The sequence below is a fragment of the Pseudorasbora parva genome, chromosome 16 (assembly GCF_024679245.1).
Source record: "Pseudorasbora parva isolate DD20220531a chromosome 16, ASM2467924v1, whole genome shotgun sequence".
Classification (NCBI taxonomy): Eukaryota; Metazoa; Chordata; class Actinopteri; order Cypriniformes; family Gobionidae; genus Pseudorasbora; species Pseudorasbora parva.
Window position 1 is genome coordinate 41475629 of NC_090187.1, and position 17636 is coordinate 41493264.

Below are 17636 nucleotides of genomic sequence, written 5' to 3' on the forward strand. Positions count from 1 at the left end.
TAATCAAAATACTTTGGATTTATATACCTGACCAAGAGGTTGAAGAAAATTAAGCTCATATATCATTTGCAGACCTGAAAACATGAATAAATGAAAATGCTGCTTGAGTGACCTCTAGGGGTGATGAGCGCAAAATGTAAATGTGTTCTGTGTGATATCAAAACCGACTGAGCTTTGCCCTCTGCTGTTGGCTTGCTTGAATGCATTGTGTGCAATGAGCTTTATTAGCAATTATGGATGTCCTGTAAACAATCAAACAAACCACAAATGTACAATTAGTATTTATTTATGTTTCTTTTGTGCAAGAGTATTACAGAGAGTAACAATTTGTCATTGTCTTCTTAACAGTCACAGTCAGTGGATTCAACAAGGCCAATCAAACAAACACTCGTGCGCGCACACACACACACACACACACACACACACACACACACACACACACACACACACACACACACACACACACACACACACACACACACCTCTAAAGCAAACTTCCCTTACATCAAAGCAAATATTTAACATACAACCCACATGGAGAGTATATTGTTATATAGAAGAAAACGTTCACTCATATTTCATACTAAGTTACAATAAAAACAGAGCTAGAAATAGCAAGTTAAAACATTACGTACAAAATAAAAGGATAATGGTTTGGTGTGGAATACTGTACAAAAATCAAATGAAGCTGAGTAAGGACACCAGTTATTCAAATGCATCTCTAAAAACCCTTTTTATTATTTTTATGTAACATTACTGATTAACAACTGATAAAACTAACATGCAATATATGCATAAAAAAGCAATACTGACAGACTGATGAATTTCTTTCTGTTCAGTGCTGAAAAACATGAGTCAAGACAGAATGAGCCTTTCCAAACAAACAAATGAGACCTTCATACCATCAAATCCAGTCCAGTTTGTTCATACAACGAAACCAAGTTCCTGTTCTCAAATTAAATCGGTAGCATGCTTTTATTTACATGCTAATTTGTTCTTAATAACAGTTTGCCCATTGGTAAGGTGTTTACACTTATATATCCACTATTCCCAGTGAAGTGACTTTGTCATGGTTTTCTTATATTGAAAACTGAACAGAAATAAAAATAAAAACTCATACACATATTCAAACACACACGTGAAACCTGCGTTCAGACTTGGCTGGCATGATACAGATGCACTGATTGCTTATGTCTTTATGTAAGTGGATGTGTTCAGCAGAGTGACTTAGGCCGCACTTTTGGAAAAAGCTGCATGAGAGAGAACAACAGCATACATTAGGAGAATGTATGAAAGACAAAAGGTTGCTACACTTGACCAGACAAACAACATTTTAAACATTGCAGACACCAGCACATATTTTGTGTTTTAATTTCTTCTATGAACACTGTGGAAAGACTTTTGGAACATGGTATCTGGTTTGTTTCTAGTAAGCGATTTCTGAGAAACACTGTTGATGAGGCTGTCTCTATAGCTGAAGAGAAGCAAAATTATGCTTTGTGAAAAATAAACCACAGTTAACAAATGACAAGGAAGAAAAAAAGTACCGTATTTTCCGGACTATAAGTCGCACTTTTTTTCATAGTTTGGCTGGTCCTGCGACTTATATATCAAATTTAATTCATACTGACTGACAAGAATAAACATATAGCCGTGAGAATGCGCTCTATGCTGCTCCTGTAGCCTAATATTTACTTATAGACAACAACTTAGAACACAAACAAAATCCCCCCATAAAGAAAATCTTATTCTGTAAAATACAAACAGCATGTAGTAAAATATGCAGCGGAGAACGATTCACACAGCGTTCATCTCGCGCGGCTGAGCCTCTCCTGGCAGAGAGTTTAAGCATTTGTGGACTCGTTCCTTCAGCTCTGGCCATCTTGCTTACAGTCCGCAAGTAGATTTCTTTTTCTTCTTCATCACAATTAAAGTAACCTCTGCTTTTCGCCAGTCCCTTACAAGTTTCTCACTTACTTCAAACTTTCTTTCTTCTGCTCGGGTTATGCAGTGAAGCGGACACGAGCGAGTGCAGCTCTGCCCAAATGCGACTTATAGTCCAGTGCGAATTATATATGTTTTTTTCCGCGTCATGACGCATTTTTTGACTGATGCGACTTATACTCCGGAGCGACTTATAGTCCGGAGCGACTTATAGTCCGGAAAATACGGTACTAACCAGTGACTATAAACAATGACTCAAAACTGTCCTGTTATTAAGCTGAAGCTGTGCTGATAATATGAGCACGGGTGAACCGAAGACTTATGTAAGTGTATGTCTATGTTGTGCAAGTTTATTTAATCAGTGTAAAACATCCGCATTTGCACGACAGTGCTTTTGCAAAATGTAAATGTAAGAAACTTATCCAAGATGATGATGATGATGATGATGAATATTCTAAGTTATGATTACATATTACTTTATATGAATGTGTTTTCATCCGCCGGGATGATAGAATTGACGTAAAAGAACCGGTGAAACAGTTTTTTTAACCGGTTCATTGAAACAAACCGTCCGAAAGAACCGCTTCGGGGAAAAGAACCGGACTTCCCATCCCTACAAATCTCTATCTTGCTCCCGCTCTCTCCTCCCCCATCAAAAGTGGACACGCCCCCTACTGCTGATTGGTTACAATTGTGCTGGGCTGTTCGTTCTGGTCAACTTTCAACAGCGATTCTCAGAAATTGCTTACTGCACCTTTAAACAGCTGAAAAAATTTAAATTTCAGTCATTTTGCAGCAAGTTTATTTTAGTAAGTGTGACTGCACATTTAGAACCTAAACGACTCAAAGACCACCCATTTTCAAACAAAAATATGGTACATTTACTTACTATAGTAATAACAGTAAATTATGCAAATAAATCAAACATTGCAAAACCAAACCATAACCACAACTTTACAGTAAGTTAATTAATATTACCCAACACCTACAGCGGAATGACACTTTAGCAACATCACCTTAAAATAAAGTGTAAACAAAAGAATTCAAAGACCCACCCATATTCTCTAAAATATTTTTAGACAATATGTTTTAATTACCAGAAACTGGGAGTGTTGATATATTACATTCAATTATTAACCACAATTCATTTTTTTTATTCCAGGAGTTTCTGATTCACTATGTTCTTTAAATAAAACTATAGTTATTAAAGGGGGAAAAGAAATCTCTCGCTTGTTTTTTGTTTTCAGCATTTTAATTAAGTTTTACTTTTTATATATCATTAAATAATATTTCAGTCATCAAGTGGCCCTCTTCAGGGCCCCCATCAGTCCCCTAGTTGAGAACCATTGTATTAAACCATTATTGTATATTCCCTTCTTACCCCAAAGTAGTTGTTTGGTACAAAGCCCTCTCTTCCACACAGTGAAGCCCACCACCAGTCCACCCCCTCAGGCTTATGCAGGATGGTCACCATGTCTCCTTCTTTGAAGCTCAGTTCGTCTGGAGCCTGGGCAGGATATCCCCATAGAGCGTACACCACCCCACTGTTCTCTACGCCCATTGCTTCCTCCACACCTAAACAAAAACACACATTAAACTGAATGAAAAGAATGGTGGCTGCCGCAAATTAAACTGCTACATACTGTACATGACTGTGCTCAAATTAGTGTGAGTTAATAAGGGTGTATTGCATGTCATCTCCACCCGACAGTTAATAAATTGGCTGACTTATCCTGACTGTTATTTCCAACCCATAAGAGCTGATGGTACTATTAACTCAGGAATGCACAGCTCATTGTGACATGCTAAATATAAAGCTGGGAGTTGACACACATGTAGGCGTGACGCCTGTAAAAACTTGTGTTGCGCCATAAAGTTTACCTCTGTACACAAGTAATGTCTGTTTTCCTTTTTTCTCACGACATTATCCTCACCTCTCAGGAAGCTCTCACACTCCTCGAAGGCCGGGGCGTATGGGTCACACTTCTGTGACGCTGTGGCCCCGTCGCTGTCTGTCACGGCCATCACCGCTGCTCCGTTCCGAACCAGAAACTCGCACATTTTACGGTCATTACAGGATGCAGCACAGTGCAGAGGCGTCCTGCCATTGAGATGAGAGTGAATATATAGTGTGCATAGACATAGGCACATACAGGGCTTCACAGTAACATTTTTGCTTACCAGGCACTATGGTTATTAGTTCTGGCCACAGTTTGACATCAATACCATGGACAAAAATGAACATATAGATATTTTTAATATTATCTTATAATTTGGCATCAGGTTTATTATATTTATTAGGCTGCGGTCACTTTAAGAGCTGATGCACAGATCCATTATTCTGTTACACATGCATTTTCTTTCTCAACTGTTTATGTTCACTTAAAACAGAACTGACTGTGTTTACATGAATACTCACCAAGACTGGCATTTTGTGTGTATTTTACATTATGTGCGTACACTTTGGCTGTGAGCACAAAATCTGCAGAAATGAGTAAAATTATGCGCAATTAAATTATCCGAAATTTAAAACCTGTAACACGAACAGTATTCATCCGTAGAAAATTAAACGAGTGAGTGAAGGGAGGCGGGTAGTGTGTCACTCGCTGTCAGAGGGAGAGAAAGAGCAACTGGTATCGTGTGTCTATTCTGCAGAACATTTGTATTAGAAGAGTTTTAAATATTCAGTATCGATATGTATAAAAAGATCTATATTTTTGATATCACTACAATGCATTTAGTTTATTATTTAATTTGCCTTATTAAATAACTACAGATGAAAAATGTATATACAGTATTACATATAAAAACCAACCTGCCAAAGTGGCTGGTAGGAGTGACTATAGCCCCTTTCACACTGCGATTCTGGCAAATACACTGATAATGAGACCCGGCATTTGTTCCCGGGTAGCTAAATTTGGTCAAGTCACACTGCCAGCGAAATACCGTAATATGTGCGCTTTCACACACAACCCGTAACGGTCCCGGATCGAGTTGACACGTGACATCCGGATGTGACGTATAACGGCGAGCGATCTCAGCTTCAGCGCGGATAGTAAGGAGCTCCGTGGTCTCGACTTGTGTCCAGTTTGCGCACATTTCTGCTTGTTTAATTTTAGTTTCTTTTGTATACGAACACTCTCTGCGTTTAAAACACCGACTAGCTCTTCTGGCACTGCAGGGTTGAATTATTGAAAAAACAAGCTCTAGGAGTCGCACGATAACTACGTACACGTTGCGGCATTAGTTTTGGCTTTTGTTCACACAGCGCTCGTCCCGGGTCGAACCCCGCAATGTTACTAGGTCCCCGACCCAGGTTCAATTCGGTAATCAATTCCGGGACGTGGTTGCTTTCACACAGAAGGCGACCCGGCAATGTTCGGGAATATTGCGGGTCTGATGTGCAGTGTGAAAGGGGCTTATGTTAAGCCTAGTTCAGACTGCACGATTTCTGCACTACTCGTCGGGTCACTGCTCTTTTCACACTGCTTGACTATGTAGGGTATCATTCAGTCACTGCTGTGTTCACACTGCACGATGGATAGGCGACAAAGTGGTTCACACTGCATGACTGTACAAGAGGAAAAATCGCCGAACTCTCTCTCCGGTGCTCAAACTACATTTCCCAACTAAACACACGTGCGATCAGGCAAGTAAACAACGCGAGATCACAGACTTGTCATTTTTATTAAAAATTATAAACTGCACAAAGTTTCCTCAAAACTGTATGTGCGCTGATTTGTGGAGAAAAAGAAAAAGATTATGGTGGAAGAAATTGTTGGAGAGACAGAGGGAGCAACGATTGTGTTCTGCAAAGACAGTTTGAGGAAAATAAATAATTGTTTAATGTGCTGCTGCTGCGACTTGACGTGCAAATGTTTGGACTGTTTCTGTTTGATGGAATTGTAAATATATCTATTAAAATACTGATATTCTGGTCTATAACTCCTCCCTCCCGTATCTCACTCTTTCATCGACTGTCGGTCATCGCAGATGTAATTTTCAGTCAGAACACATTTCACACAGCAGGAGTTTGAATCGCCGACAGGTCCAGATTTTTAATATGCCAAATATCATGTGGGCATCGGCGGCGACTCATCTGCGATTCACTTTGATCGCATATTTGATCCTTCACACGGCGTGATTGTCAATCGCATGCACGAGCACCGATTTGCCTATGATTTTGGGCATTTGTCTGCAACTTCGCAAAACCTGTCGGCGAGTCAAAATCGGGCAGGGTGAACTTGGCATTACACGCCACTGCTGAAATACACATGCACACACACACACACACACACACACACACACACACACACACTCTTGTTAAATTGATCACTCACCATCCGTGACTGTCCGGAGCACTAACGTTAGCCCCTATCCGCACCAGGAACTCCACCACTTGTAAGTGTCCGCCGCAGATGGCATTGTGAAGGGCTGTGATGCCTTCATCATTAGACTGGCTGGGGTCACTCATCTATACAAGGACACACAAGGGCACTCTTAACACAGCAACCTGAAGAATTACACAACGTTACATTTACAAGTATGGGATGCGTATTGACATTTAAATTTGTATTTTTATTCATGCAAAACTTTTAAGCTGCCAGCCACCTAACTATTTTGTTGTATGAATATCTGAACAAGCAATAAATCAAAAGAAAGAATATCGCCTTTGCTTTAAAAAACAACAACAACAAAAAACAAGTTTCATTAAAAAAAGAAAATTTTGAACAAAAAGCTGAGAAAATCATGTTTTTTTTTCCCCAAGACTACAACATGAGTAACCAAAATGCTTTTATTGCTAGTTTCTGCTCTTTTTTCCCTGTGTTTTGATCAGGAGATTGTGTACTCATTCAGAAGATGCTTTATAGTGTCCCCTACCATATAACAGTGAAACACAGAAAGATAGAATTCCATCAATGTCAAGGCAAGAGTTAAATTCAATACATCTCAGACTAGAGCTGTCACGTTGTCAGACTTTCAGACTGGAAATAATCCTATATAGTGCTGATCAAGCTAAGCAACCGTACTGCAAGGTACCACCCGAATGCCAAAGCAGTGAGACATACCTCCTGTGCAGCCCTCTGTACAGTTTCCAACTCTCCTACTAAGGACCCATCCAACATCAGAACCAGCGGGCTCAAGTGAGCTCTGCGGCTGGAGGATTTATTGCCTTTGCTGCCCTTCCGTAAGATAGAGTGAATACCCTGTAAGAGAAGATAAGATTGAGAAGCAGATTCAAATCAAATATCCTTTTAACCATCACTGGTGTCTACTGTTACTGAGGTATATGTAATCTGTCTGCCCTTCACCTTCTGGTTAGAAGAGACCTGTATCTCTGTGATTGGTATTGGATCTATTGTCGCAGCAGACTTGGTACTCTCTTCTCCATCTGAAGAGCTGCCGCTTTCAACAGCTGGTTCTTCCTTGATGCGGATGGTCTTCCTGCGAAACATTTTATTCATCATCTGCTTGTAAGGGTTGGGCTGGAAAACGGGCAGGTCATGCAGGGTCTGAGTAATGTCGGCTGAGCCGCGTTTCTTCAGGGCCCTGGGAAACTCGGCCCGGATGCGCATCAGTTCGTCCAAGTCCGTGCCCATCTCCGCTTGCGGAGCCACCACGGGCTGCAGACGCGTGGGGCTGAGAGGGCGAGGAGGCATCTCTGAATCCTCCACTTTAGCCTCTTTGCCTGGTGTCATGTACATCATGCCATCCGTTTTACTTGGGTCTTGTTTCTCAAGCTCAGCATCAACATCTCCAGGGTGAAGCACTGTTTATACAACAAACAAAAATAGCATTTCAAATTGTAAATGAGTGTGTCCATCATAATAATCAGAGTTCTTACACATTTTCCATTTCCAAATTACATACTTTTCCAGACGGAAATTTCCAAACCTCTCTCTAGATTTTTCAGACCTTATTTAACATAAATGTTATATGCAGCATTATTTTAGTCATTATATTCTGTATATGTGACTCTGGAGCATAAAACCAGTCATAAGTCTTACGAGGCAATAGCCAACAATACATTGTATGGGTCAAAATTAAAACAAAATATTTTATGCCAAAAATAAGTAAAGATCATGTCCCATGAAGATAATTTGTATAACATTTCCTATCATAAATATATCAAACATTTATTATCAGTAGTCATATCCATTGCTAAAGACTTAATTTGAACAACTTTTGAACAAATATAGATTTTCTCTATATTTCATTTTTTTTGCACCATCAGATTTCAGATTTTCAAATGGTTGCAAATATTGTCCTATCCTAACAAACCAAGCTTATTTATTCAGCTTTGATATAATCTATAAATCTCAGGGAACCATATAGTACAGTCATCTGTAAATATTCTTATATTCTTCCCTGGGATTTTTCATGCACTTACATGATGAGAAAAAAAACATAAAACACTTTATAACCTGCATATATTCACCTCTGACAGATCAGTTTGATACTGTAATCGTGGTTTGATGTTGAACGATCACATCTAACTTAGATGATCATTTATCTGTTGTTGGTGTGAGTGGTTCCTTAGTGAAGTTCAAAAGAGACTCGCTTATGTCAAAGACAAGCATTTTTCCTAATGGAAATGTGCACCTTGAATTTATTCGATTGTGTTCGACAATCACTAAATCATCAAGATTTATCATCGGGGATCATCAAGAATTTGCCATGAAGACACACTGTTTGTATGATAATTTTTTAAATTCTTAATTTTAAATTTTAGAAAACTGAATAGGAGTAATATTTTGGAGAAACACATCATTTATTTTGTTGTAATTTCCAGGTCTTGATCAGTATGGAAAAGAAAACTAATACAATTCCATACTTTTTCAAACTGTATATATATATATATATATATATATATATATATATATATATATATATATATATATATATATATATATATATATATATATATATATATATATATATATATATATATATATATATATATATATATATATATATATATATAAAAAAATATATATATATATATATATATATAAAAAAATATATATATATATATATATATATATAAAAAAAAAAATATATATATATATATATATAAAAAAAAAAATATATATATATATATATATATATATATATATATATATATATATATATATATATATATATATATATATATATATATATATATATATATTAAAACTAATATTGCTGTTGTCATGTAATGGTCTAATTATCTAATATTGTAATACACTTACTGAGAATAACATAAGAGGGGTCCACTTCATGATATCATTTCCTGTTTTATTTAATTTATTTGTTTCTTTATTGGTTTTTCAGTTTTTAAAATATTAGTAAATAAATAAAAATGTTTACTATATACTACTATATATACACTGTATAATTAAATATGAATAAATGACTACATATGAGATTTATTTTAGTTTTTTAATTGGCTTCATGCTTTCAAAACTATCATAATGAATTTTAATTCAGAAATTAAAATATTAATCCATGAAAGGTTTATTCAAGTCACAGCATACATGAACTGTATTTTTAATGTATTTTTGAATAAATTAATAGATGCAGATCTATAAATGTGTGTCGGGTCATTGACCCGTATGCGAGTGCTCGTTGGCCCACTCATGGCATCTGGTTGCTGGTACCTTCTCTATAGTAGGGAGGCTGTCTTTGAGCTTGCTGAGGTTGAGGCGTCTGATTTTGCCGCAGGTACTCTCGAGGCAGGGGAAGGTATTGGTGGAACATTCCTTGCTGGGGCTCTCCTATTGGGCCAGGGCTGTATATGTTGGGAACTGCAGCATAGTAGGGGTTTTGGAGCCTCATGATGACGGAAAGCGGGATGGGCCTGTGCTTACGGACTCCAGAGCTTACGGGTGGAATGGAGATTCGGGAAACGATTGGCTGAGGGCCGTAAGCTGAGCTGGGGTTTGAGGCGAGGTCAGGGGTCACTGAGATACGAGCGTTCCTCGGGAGCGAGCTGACAGAAGATGGGAGCGAGCGGGGAATGGGAATGGCATCCTGATGGCAGAGACAGAGAAATAAGCTGTGAGAAACAGAGGATGATAGTTTTTTTCTTGAAAATGAGACGACAGCTGTTGCCGGTTTTACACTGCAAAAAATGCTTTTCTTACTTTCTAGTCCAAACATCTGAAAATTCTTAAAACAAGAAGTATTTACTAGACAAGCAAAAGTAATTGTCTTGTTTTGGGAAAAAAATACTCAAAATGAAGAGAGTTTTTGCTTAAAATAAGCAAAATAATCTTCCAATGGGGTGAGCAAACTAATCTTAGAACAACATTATTTTACTTACCCCGCAGGCAGATTATTTTGCTTGTTTTAAGCAAAAACTCTCTTCATTTTGAGTAATTTTTTCCCCAAAACAAGACAATCATTTTTACTTGTCTAGTAAATGTTTCTTAATATAAGAATTTTTTGATATTTTGACTAGAAACAAGACAAACATTTACATTAATGCATTTGGCAGATGCTTTTATCCAAAGCGACTTATATTGCATTCAAGGTTCACATTTTACATTATTATCAGTTCTTGCTTTACCTGGGAATCAAACCCATGACCTTGGCTTTGCTAGTGCCACACTTTACTGGTTGAGCTACAGGAAACTTCATTTTTTGCAGTGCATGGGAATTGTCTAAACTTGTTTCTTATACCTGGAAAGTCCTAAGGCATAATTACATATAAACTTATTTTTCATTGATTCTTATAGTATTAACAAGTTACTATATGGTTGTTGAAACAGCAATCATAAAAACCATTATGTGGAAGAGAAAGAGACAAAATGTCAACGGGTGTGTTCTTGAAAGGTCTTTAGAGTTCAGTTGATCCAGGCAATTCAAAAATGACATGTTACTATAATAGTGCCCTGAGCGATATTATGACTGGCACATGCACCAACAACCACTTTCACGCGCACGCCAAAGTTTGCACACCTTCTTGGCGGAGGAAGGTGCGTCCAGGTTGGATTCTTTCCAGTTGCTGTTGGGTAAAGCTGGTCTGATCCACTCGTTCTCTACAACACAAAGAGGAAAACATATAATTAAGGAAGAATTAACATTGAGAGAGCGACTTGACTACAGATTGGGGATATGTGCTTAAAGTTATAAAATGTCCTTTATTGCACGATGTTGCCTATTGGTAACAAACCCGTTTTCTTCACTTTGAAAGCACGATATAGCAATAAAATGCTTAATAATGGTATGACTTTGAATAAACCAATAAAAAGGCTTTTCCTTGTCATAATATATCTTTAAAGATTGTGTAGAAGACTCTGAAATGTACTAACTTTTATTATATATTGTTATTAAAAACTCTTAGAGCACTTTAAGGGTTAGTTCACCCAAAATTACAGTGTGATTTACTCACCCTCAAGTCATCCTAGGTGTATATGACATTCGTCTTTCATACAAATACAGTCAGAGTTATATTAATAAATGCCCTGGATAATCCAAGCTTTATAATGACAGTGAATGGCAAAATTTGAAGCCCAAAAAAGTGAATCCAGCCATTATAAAAGTGCTCCACACAGCGCCGGGGGTTAATAAAGGCCTTCTGAAGTGAATCAATGGGTTTGTGTAAAAAAATATCCATATTTAAAACATTATAAAGTAAAATATCTAGCTTCGCCAGACTGCCTTACGCAAAAAGTGTAACACCTCTTTCAGTTCAAAGTGCATTTGTCACGTCATCGTCACACAAGTTACCCTTTATAGCGAGTTAAATTTGGATATTTTTCTTACACAAACCCATCGATTTATGTAAGGTCTTCATTAACCCCCGGAGCCGTGTGGAGCACTTTTATAATGAATGGATTCACTTTTTTGGGCTTTAAATTTTGGGCTGCCATTCACTGTCATTATAAAGCTTGGTAGAGTCAGGACATTTATTAATATAACTGGACCCACTTTATATTAGGTGGCCTTAACTATTATGTACTAACATTTTAATTAATAATTTGATACAATGAACTTATTGTGTACATACATGTTTTTACATTGTACTTACATTTTAAAAATACCTGCATGTAATTATGTATGTAATCAATTTCTGTAGTTACATTTGTAATTACACAGTTGGCACTTCCCTTACACCTAACCTTACCCTTAAACTTACCCATATCACCACACCTGTCCCTAACTCTACCTGTATCCCTCCTCAATATCAGCAAAAGTGTTTTGCAATAAAATTTGAACACAGTAAGTACATTGTACTTATTTTTTGATGTAACTACATAGTACTTAAGGCCACCTAATATAAAGTGGGGCCATATAACTCTGATTGTGTTCATCTGAAAGAAGAATGCCATACACACCTAGAATGGCTTAAAGGTGAGTAAATCATGGGCAAACTGTCATTAAATTATTTGCATATAATGAATGCATAAATGTGTTTGATACACAGAAGCAATACTATGTGATTGTGGATGGAATCGATATAGATGGAGCGACTTTAGAAAATTCATTGTTATATTTATTTAGATTTTCTTCACAATATCCATTCTTTGTATCATTTACTTTTTAAGTATTTGCGTAACATTTATGTAAAGTAAATCAAAATATTAAGAATTCTGTCACTTTGCACTTTGACACACCAAGTTTAGTTGAATAAAATTATCATTCAGATATTAGATATATTTGAATGAATGTTCAAATGTTCATTTCTGTGCAATGTTGCCTCCAGGTTTATGAATGAGTAATGCAATTTAATGAGAGAAAAGTGAGTTGTTTTTTATATTACTTTTAAATTACCGTATGTGCAAATTGTGTAAGAGAACTTACTATCATAGGTGTGGTGAGGCTTTCTCTCGTATGAATCCAGGTCTGTCTCGTTCCACTTGGAAGGGTTCTTCTGCCTCTGCATTCCCTCATCTTAAAGAAGATTGAAGAAAGAACTAATGAGGCAACAAAAAGATCTTTTCAGTAAACACCAGTAAAAACCTTTTAAGCCTTGAAGGCATTTTTAGAGTTGTTTTTTTCTCCCTCTGAGTGACATACACAAAATTAAAGACTCAAAACTCTAAAACCATTGCAAGGAGAGTCAAAAGGTTGGTAGGCCTGTAATTTGATTAAAAAAAACTTTACATTTTAGACTTTTTTCCCCCATTACATTTGGACATTCTCACGCTGAGCAAAAAAGACAAAAAAGTGTATTTAAGGGATTTTTTTCTTATTGGACATGCAATAACTTAGGAAGGAAATAAGGTAGAATGAAAAGTTCCTCTACATGTGAGCTGCATCTGGATTGGATTTTGTGGTGATAGCATGAAGTAATCAAGTTACAGCATTTGGAACTAACGTAGCCTTTTTGTCAAGCCTCTCCAAACAAGTGTTTTTGGCATTTATGTCATTTTATTTTTATAACTCCATGAGGAATATTTTTTGACCTAAGTGTCGAATTATGGTGAGTATGGGCTCTTTTCCATTTTCCATGATCTATGCCTGTTTCACGAAGTTACGAGTTAAAACGCCATATGAACACTGCCTTTGTTTTATTAATTAGCTACATGTACGCACATGTAGCTAAGTAATAAAACAAAGGTAGCATTCACATGACTTCACTAACAATTACTTCACTCGTAACTGTGGGGTTTTAGGTGTGTTCTTAGGAATATCATCAGATCTAAGAGATTGATTATTGTAAGTTTGGGCTCTTTTTAATCAATCTGCTGGAAGTAATGCCATTTTCATGATCTATGCATGTTTTATGAAGTTACAACCAACGTGACATAAATGCTGCATCCGTATAATATTTACATATGGGTCTTGCAGAGCTTCACGCACAAAAACTTACTCAAGTTTAGTCAACGCTCAAAACGATTATACTTCTTGTATTCTTCTCTGTGAGAACTTTTAAATTGCACATGACACATGACTGAATGAGCTGTATTATGTCTTTTGACATCAAAAACATTTCATTCATACAAAAAACATTTTTCATAAATTATGAAACAAAAAATTTTTAATCAGCAAATAACTCAGCACTACTTAGGAGTTCATCAAATTGGCTACATGGATTGTAAAGTTCAGACTTTAAGCTTTCAAATAACCTATTTTGTGTTTATCATAGTAATATTTTTGAAAAAATATTATTATTTTATGTTTTTTATTTTATTTTTTAAATTTTAGCCGGTGGTTTAGAGTGACGACTCAGTACTCGTTAAGAGTTTATCAAAATGGTTTCACTCTCACACACGCACGTACGCACGCACGCACGCACGCACACACACACACGCACTCTCTCTCCCCCTTCCCTTCGCTCTCTCTCTCTCTCTCTCGCTCTCTCACACACACTCACACTCATACTCACACAGACGACTTGTATTGTGTGTTTAAAAAAGCTTTAAAATGATACCTAGTTTGTGTTATTCCATTAAGTGGTTGCTTAATAATTTGATAATTTTTTTCATGGTGGCGGTACACAGGTTTAAAGGGTTTTTAAAAAAAAATGGGGGGGGGGGGGTGTGAAAATCTAAAGAACCTTTTTCCACTATAAACATTTTATGCAATTAAAAGATTCTAAAGATTCTTCATGAAACCGTACATGCCAATAAAAAACCTTTATTTAAAAGTGCATTTTATACACTTAAAATCCCAAATACCTAATGGTCTGAATGGCTGGAAGTTGCGTGGTAGCGTGCTGGGTGACTGTTGACTAAAAGGCAGAGAGGGAGGAGCTCGATCCAGCCTTGGTGACCTGGGCATCGAAGACATGCTGTTAGCTGACGACTGAAGGAAACTGCGAGATGTTTTGCTGTCGTAAGTGGGGCTGGATAAAGGAGACAGTTCCACATAACTCAGCGATCCTCTCGGGCTTCGTTCTTGAGGCCTCAGAGGCATCTGCGTCATTCGTCTCAATGTATTTGGAGACATATTAGGGGGTATCTTTTGGTCGATGGGATATCGTGAATCTGGGAATTCTTTACGTGACATGAAAGGGGAATGCTGCTGGGTTAAAGGACTGGGAGATGAAGGCTTAAATTTCATGCCGTCTAGGCCAGGTGATGGAGATCGCATCATGATGGCAGGAGGAAAGTCCAGGTTGGATTCTTTCCTGCTGATGGTGGACTCTGAGCTCAAGCTGCCCGTGGTGCTCTGTGGAAAGGAGTAGTTTGTCCTGATGTTCTCAGATTCGTTCTTGTTTGCGCTGTAACTGCTGTTGCCATTGTTGTTGCTCTGGGGTTTGGAGCCAAAACTCTACAATAAACAGAAAAAGGAAAACATCATGATGTGGGATTCAAAATACACTAGGGCAATATTCAGCCACATATGCACCATCTCAAACAGTGGAAGGTAGATAGAAACCAAAGCAGGGTATATGCAGGAATCCTGAAGTTAATTTCAATACCTTTTTAAGACTTTTTAAAGACCTTCTCAAAATATTTTAAGACCTCATCGCACTTCAAGTTCTAATCGGCAACAAACCTTTAATAAACAGTTGTAGTCTAATGTAGGCTTAAAATCTCTATCGTAGGCCAATTTTGTATTGTTTATATTGCATATCTGTTTCGCAACGTATGGAGGGCGACACATTACCTAACTGCGCATTTCACAAAATACATGACGTCACCTGTAGACAGCGCTCACCAGGGATGTAATCATGGAAATTAACTTTTTTCAAAGTCTACCACTCAATGTTTTTACCAGCCACTTTTTTGTTTTTAACTGACAATGTGTAACTGCATGTGAAAATTAATACTACAAGCTCTACAATACTTCAGTTTATTTAATCTCAAGTCTCAATGAAATACTGACATTTTCTCTTTCTCGCTTATACACACAAAACATGAACAGATATACATTTCATTAAATAAGTAGGGCTCTGTGCGCTCTTTTTTTTTTTTTTTTTTACCTGGATGTGGCATTTGGATGATTCATGGTCTTTTATGGCTTCCAGTTTTAGGTTTTTAGTCCCAACAATGAAACTATTAGTTTTGGCATCTTCTGAAGCGTGTTGATGACATACCGAGCAGAACATTGTCAGTAGGGATGAACCGAAATCAAAATTCTTGGCCGAAACCAAAAAAGAAGAAACCAAAGCCGAAAAATAAAATTCAAACTAAAATGTTTAACTCGACCTCACTCATGTGTACATTAAATAATAATGCACATGCCTACTGGCCTGCAGAAAGGTACAGAAATTGAATAAAGTAATCAAATGTAAAATAACTGCATATTTAACTGTTTAAATAAAAGATTAATCCTTATTAAACTTACAAAAGCTATTCAATCAAGAGCATTGTTTAATGTCAAACTAAATATAATGACATCACCCAGGCAGCAGTAAAGGCTACTGCGCCTTTAAGACCTGATGCAGGGATATGCTCACTTAAGGCATATTCAGACTATGTCTGCTAGGATACTCATCAAGATGGACATGTTGACATACTTCTTGTGTGAGTTTGTCCGTGTAAGCGCAAGATTTGAAAGAGAACTCAATATTTGCACGCTCTCGGATGATGCGCAGCGTCAGATATTCTCACAGAGCGCGCGAGTCTCACAGTCTTCACGCGAGTGATGACGGAGAAAACGGCTGGTCATGTGCGCACATACGGCAGCACTCGCATACATTGAACAAAGTTTACAAAGAGGTGAAACAGCTCGGTAGGTGAAGCGAGTTTACCCGCCACAACTCAAAATCAGTCGAATTAGGCTGGTGGCGGGTACTAATTTCCATCCCTGGCGCGCGTGGTCCGAGCCGATCTCAGACTGAGCACCCCGTTGTTTTTTAATACTTATGGGGATGAAAATAAATATATTCATAAATACTTTTTGTAGTCAAACTCTTTTGACAAAGCTTGAACAAAATACTTTCAAAATTTAAGACTTTATAAAGCCGTGATAAGACTTTTTAATACTTTGTAAGGGTCTTAATTTTCCCAAAATTGATTTATCACCTTTTAAGACTTTTCAAGACCCCGCGGATACCCTGCAAAGTTCTGGGATGACCATATTGCACTGTTTTCAATTAAAAAGCCTTTCATGGCTACACACAAAACAAAACTCTACAACATGTTTCGGCACATGCGTTCCTCAGGGAGAGTAGCACAATCACATTATTAGTAAACTGCTGACATGTGATCAACCTTTTATAAAGTATTGAGCATTCACTTATACAAACCCATTCCAAAAAAGGAAGTTGATTTTAAATTTCAACACATCTCAAAAAAGTTGGGACAAGGCCATGTTTCCCACTGTGTGGCATCCCCTCTGAACAGTCTTCAAATGTCTGAGGACCGAGGAGACAAGTTTCTCAACTTTAGGAATAGGAGTGTTGTCCCATTCTTGTCTAATACAGGCTTCCAGTTGCTCAACTGTCTTAGGTCTTCTTTGTCACATCTTCCTTTTTATGATGCGCCAAATGTTTTTTCTATGGGTGAAATATCTGGACTGCAGGCTGACCATTTCAGTACCGGGATCCTTCTTCTGCGCAGCCATGATGTTGTAATTGATGCAGTATGTGGTCTGGTATTGTCAACTTGGAAAATGCAAGGTCTTTCCTGAAAGAGACGGCGTCTGGATGGGAACATATGATGTTCTAGAACTTGGATATACCTTTCAGCATTGATGGTGCCTTTCAAGATGTGTAAGCTGCCCATGCCACACACACTCATCCAACCCCATACCATCAGAGATGCAGCTTCTGAACTGAGTGCTGATGACAATTTGGGTCGTCCTTGTCC

The 17636-nt window shown here is 37.4% G+C and overlaps 1 protein-coding gene across 1 annotated transcript in view; it reads right to left on the reverse strand.

The window, feature by feature from the left end:
- Positions 1 to 265: 265 nt before the first annotated feature.
- Positions 266 to 17636, reverse strand: part of ppp1r13l (protein phosphatase 1, regulatory subunit 13 like) — a 36558-nt gene continuing 19187 nt past the window's right edge. Inside the window, exons 4-13 of the mRNA XM_067419065.1 lie at positions 14556 to 15150; positions 12736 to 12825; positions 10891 to 10970; positions 9588 to 9960; positions 7257 to 7714; positions 7014 to 7151; positions 6285 to 6418; positions 3879 to 4045; positions 3326 to 3519; positions 266 to 1250 (exon numbers count right to left, since the gene is read on the reverse strand). Of these exons, the coding sequence (XP_067275166.1) occupies positions 1215 to 1250; positions 3326 to 3519; positions 3879 to 4045; positions 6285 to 6418; positions 7014 to 7151; positions 7257 to 7714; positions 9588 to 9960; positions 10891 to 10970; positions 12736 to 12825; positions 14556 to 15150 (2265 nt within the window). The 3' untranslated portion in view covers positions 266 to 1214. The remainder of the gene's footprint in view (positions 1251 to 3325; positions 3520 to 3878; positions 4046 to 6284; positions 6419 to 7013; positions 7152 to 7256; positions 7715 to 9587; positions 9961 to 10890; positions 10971 to 12735; positions 12826 to 14555; positions 15151 to 17636) is intronic.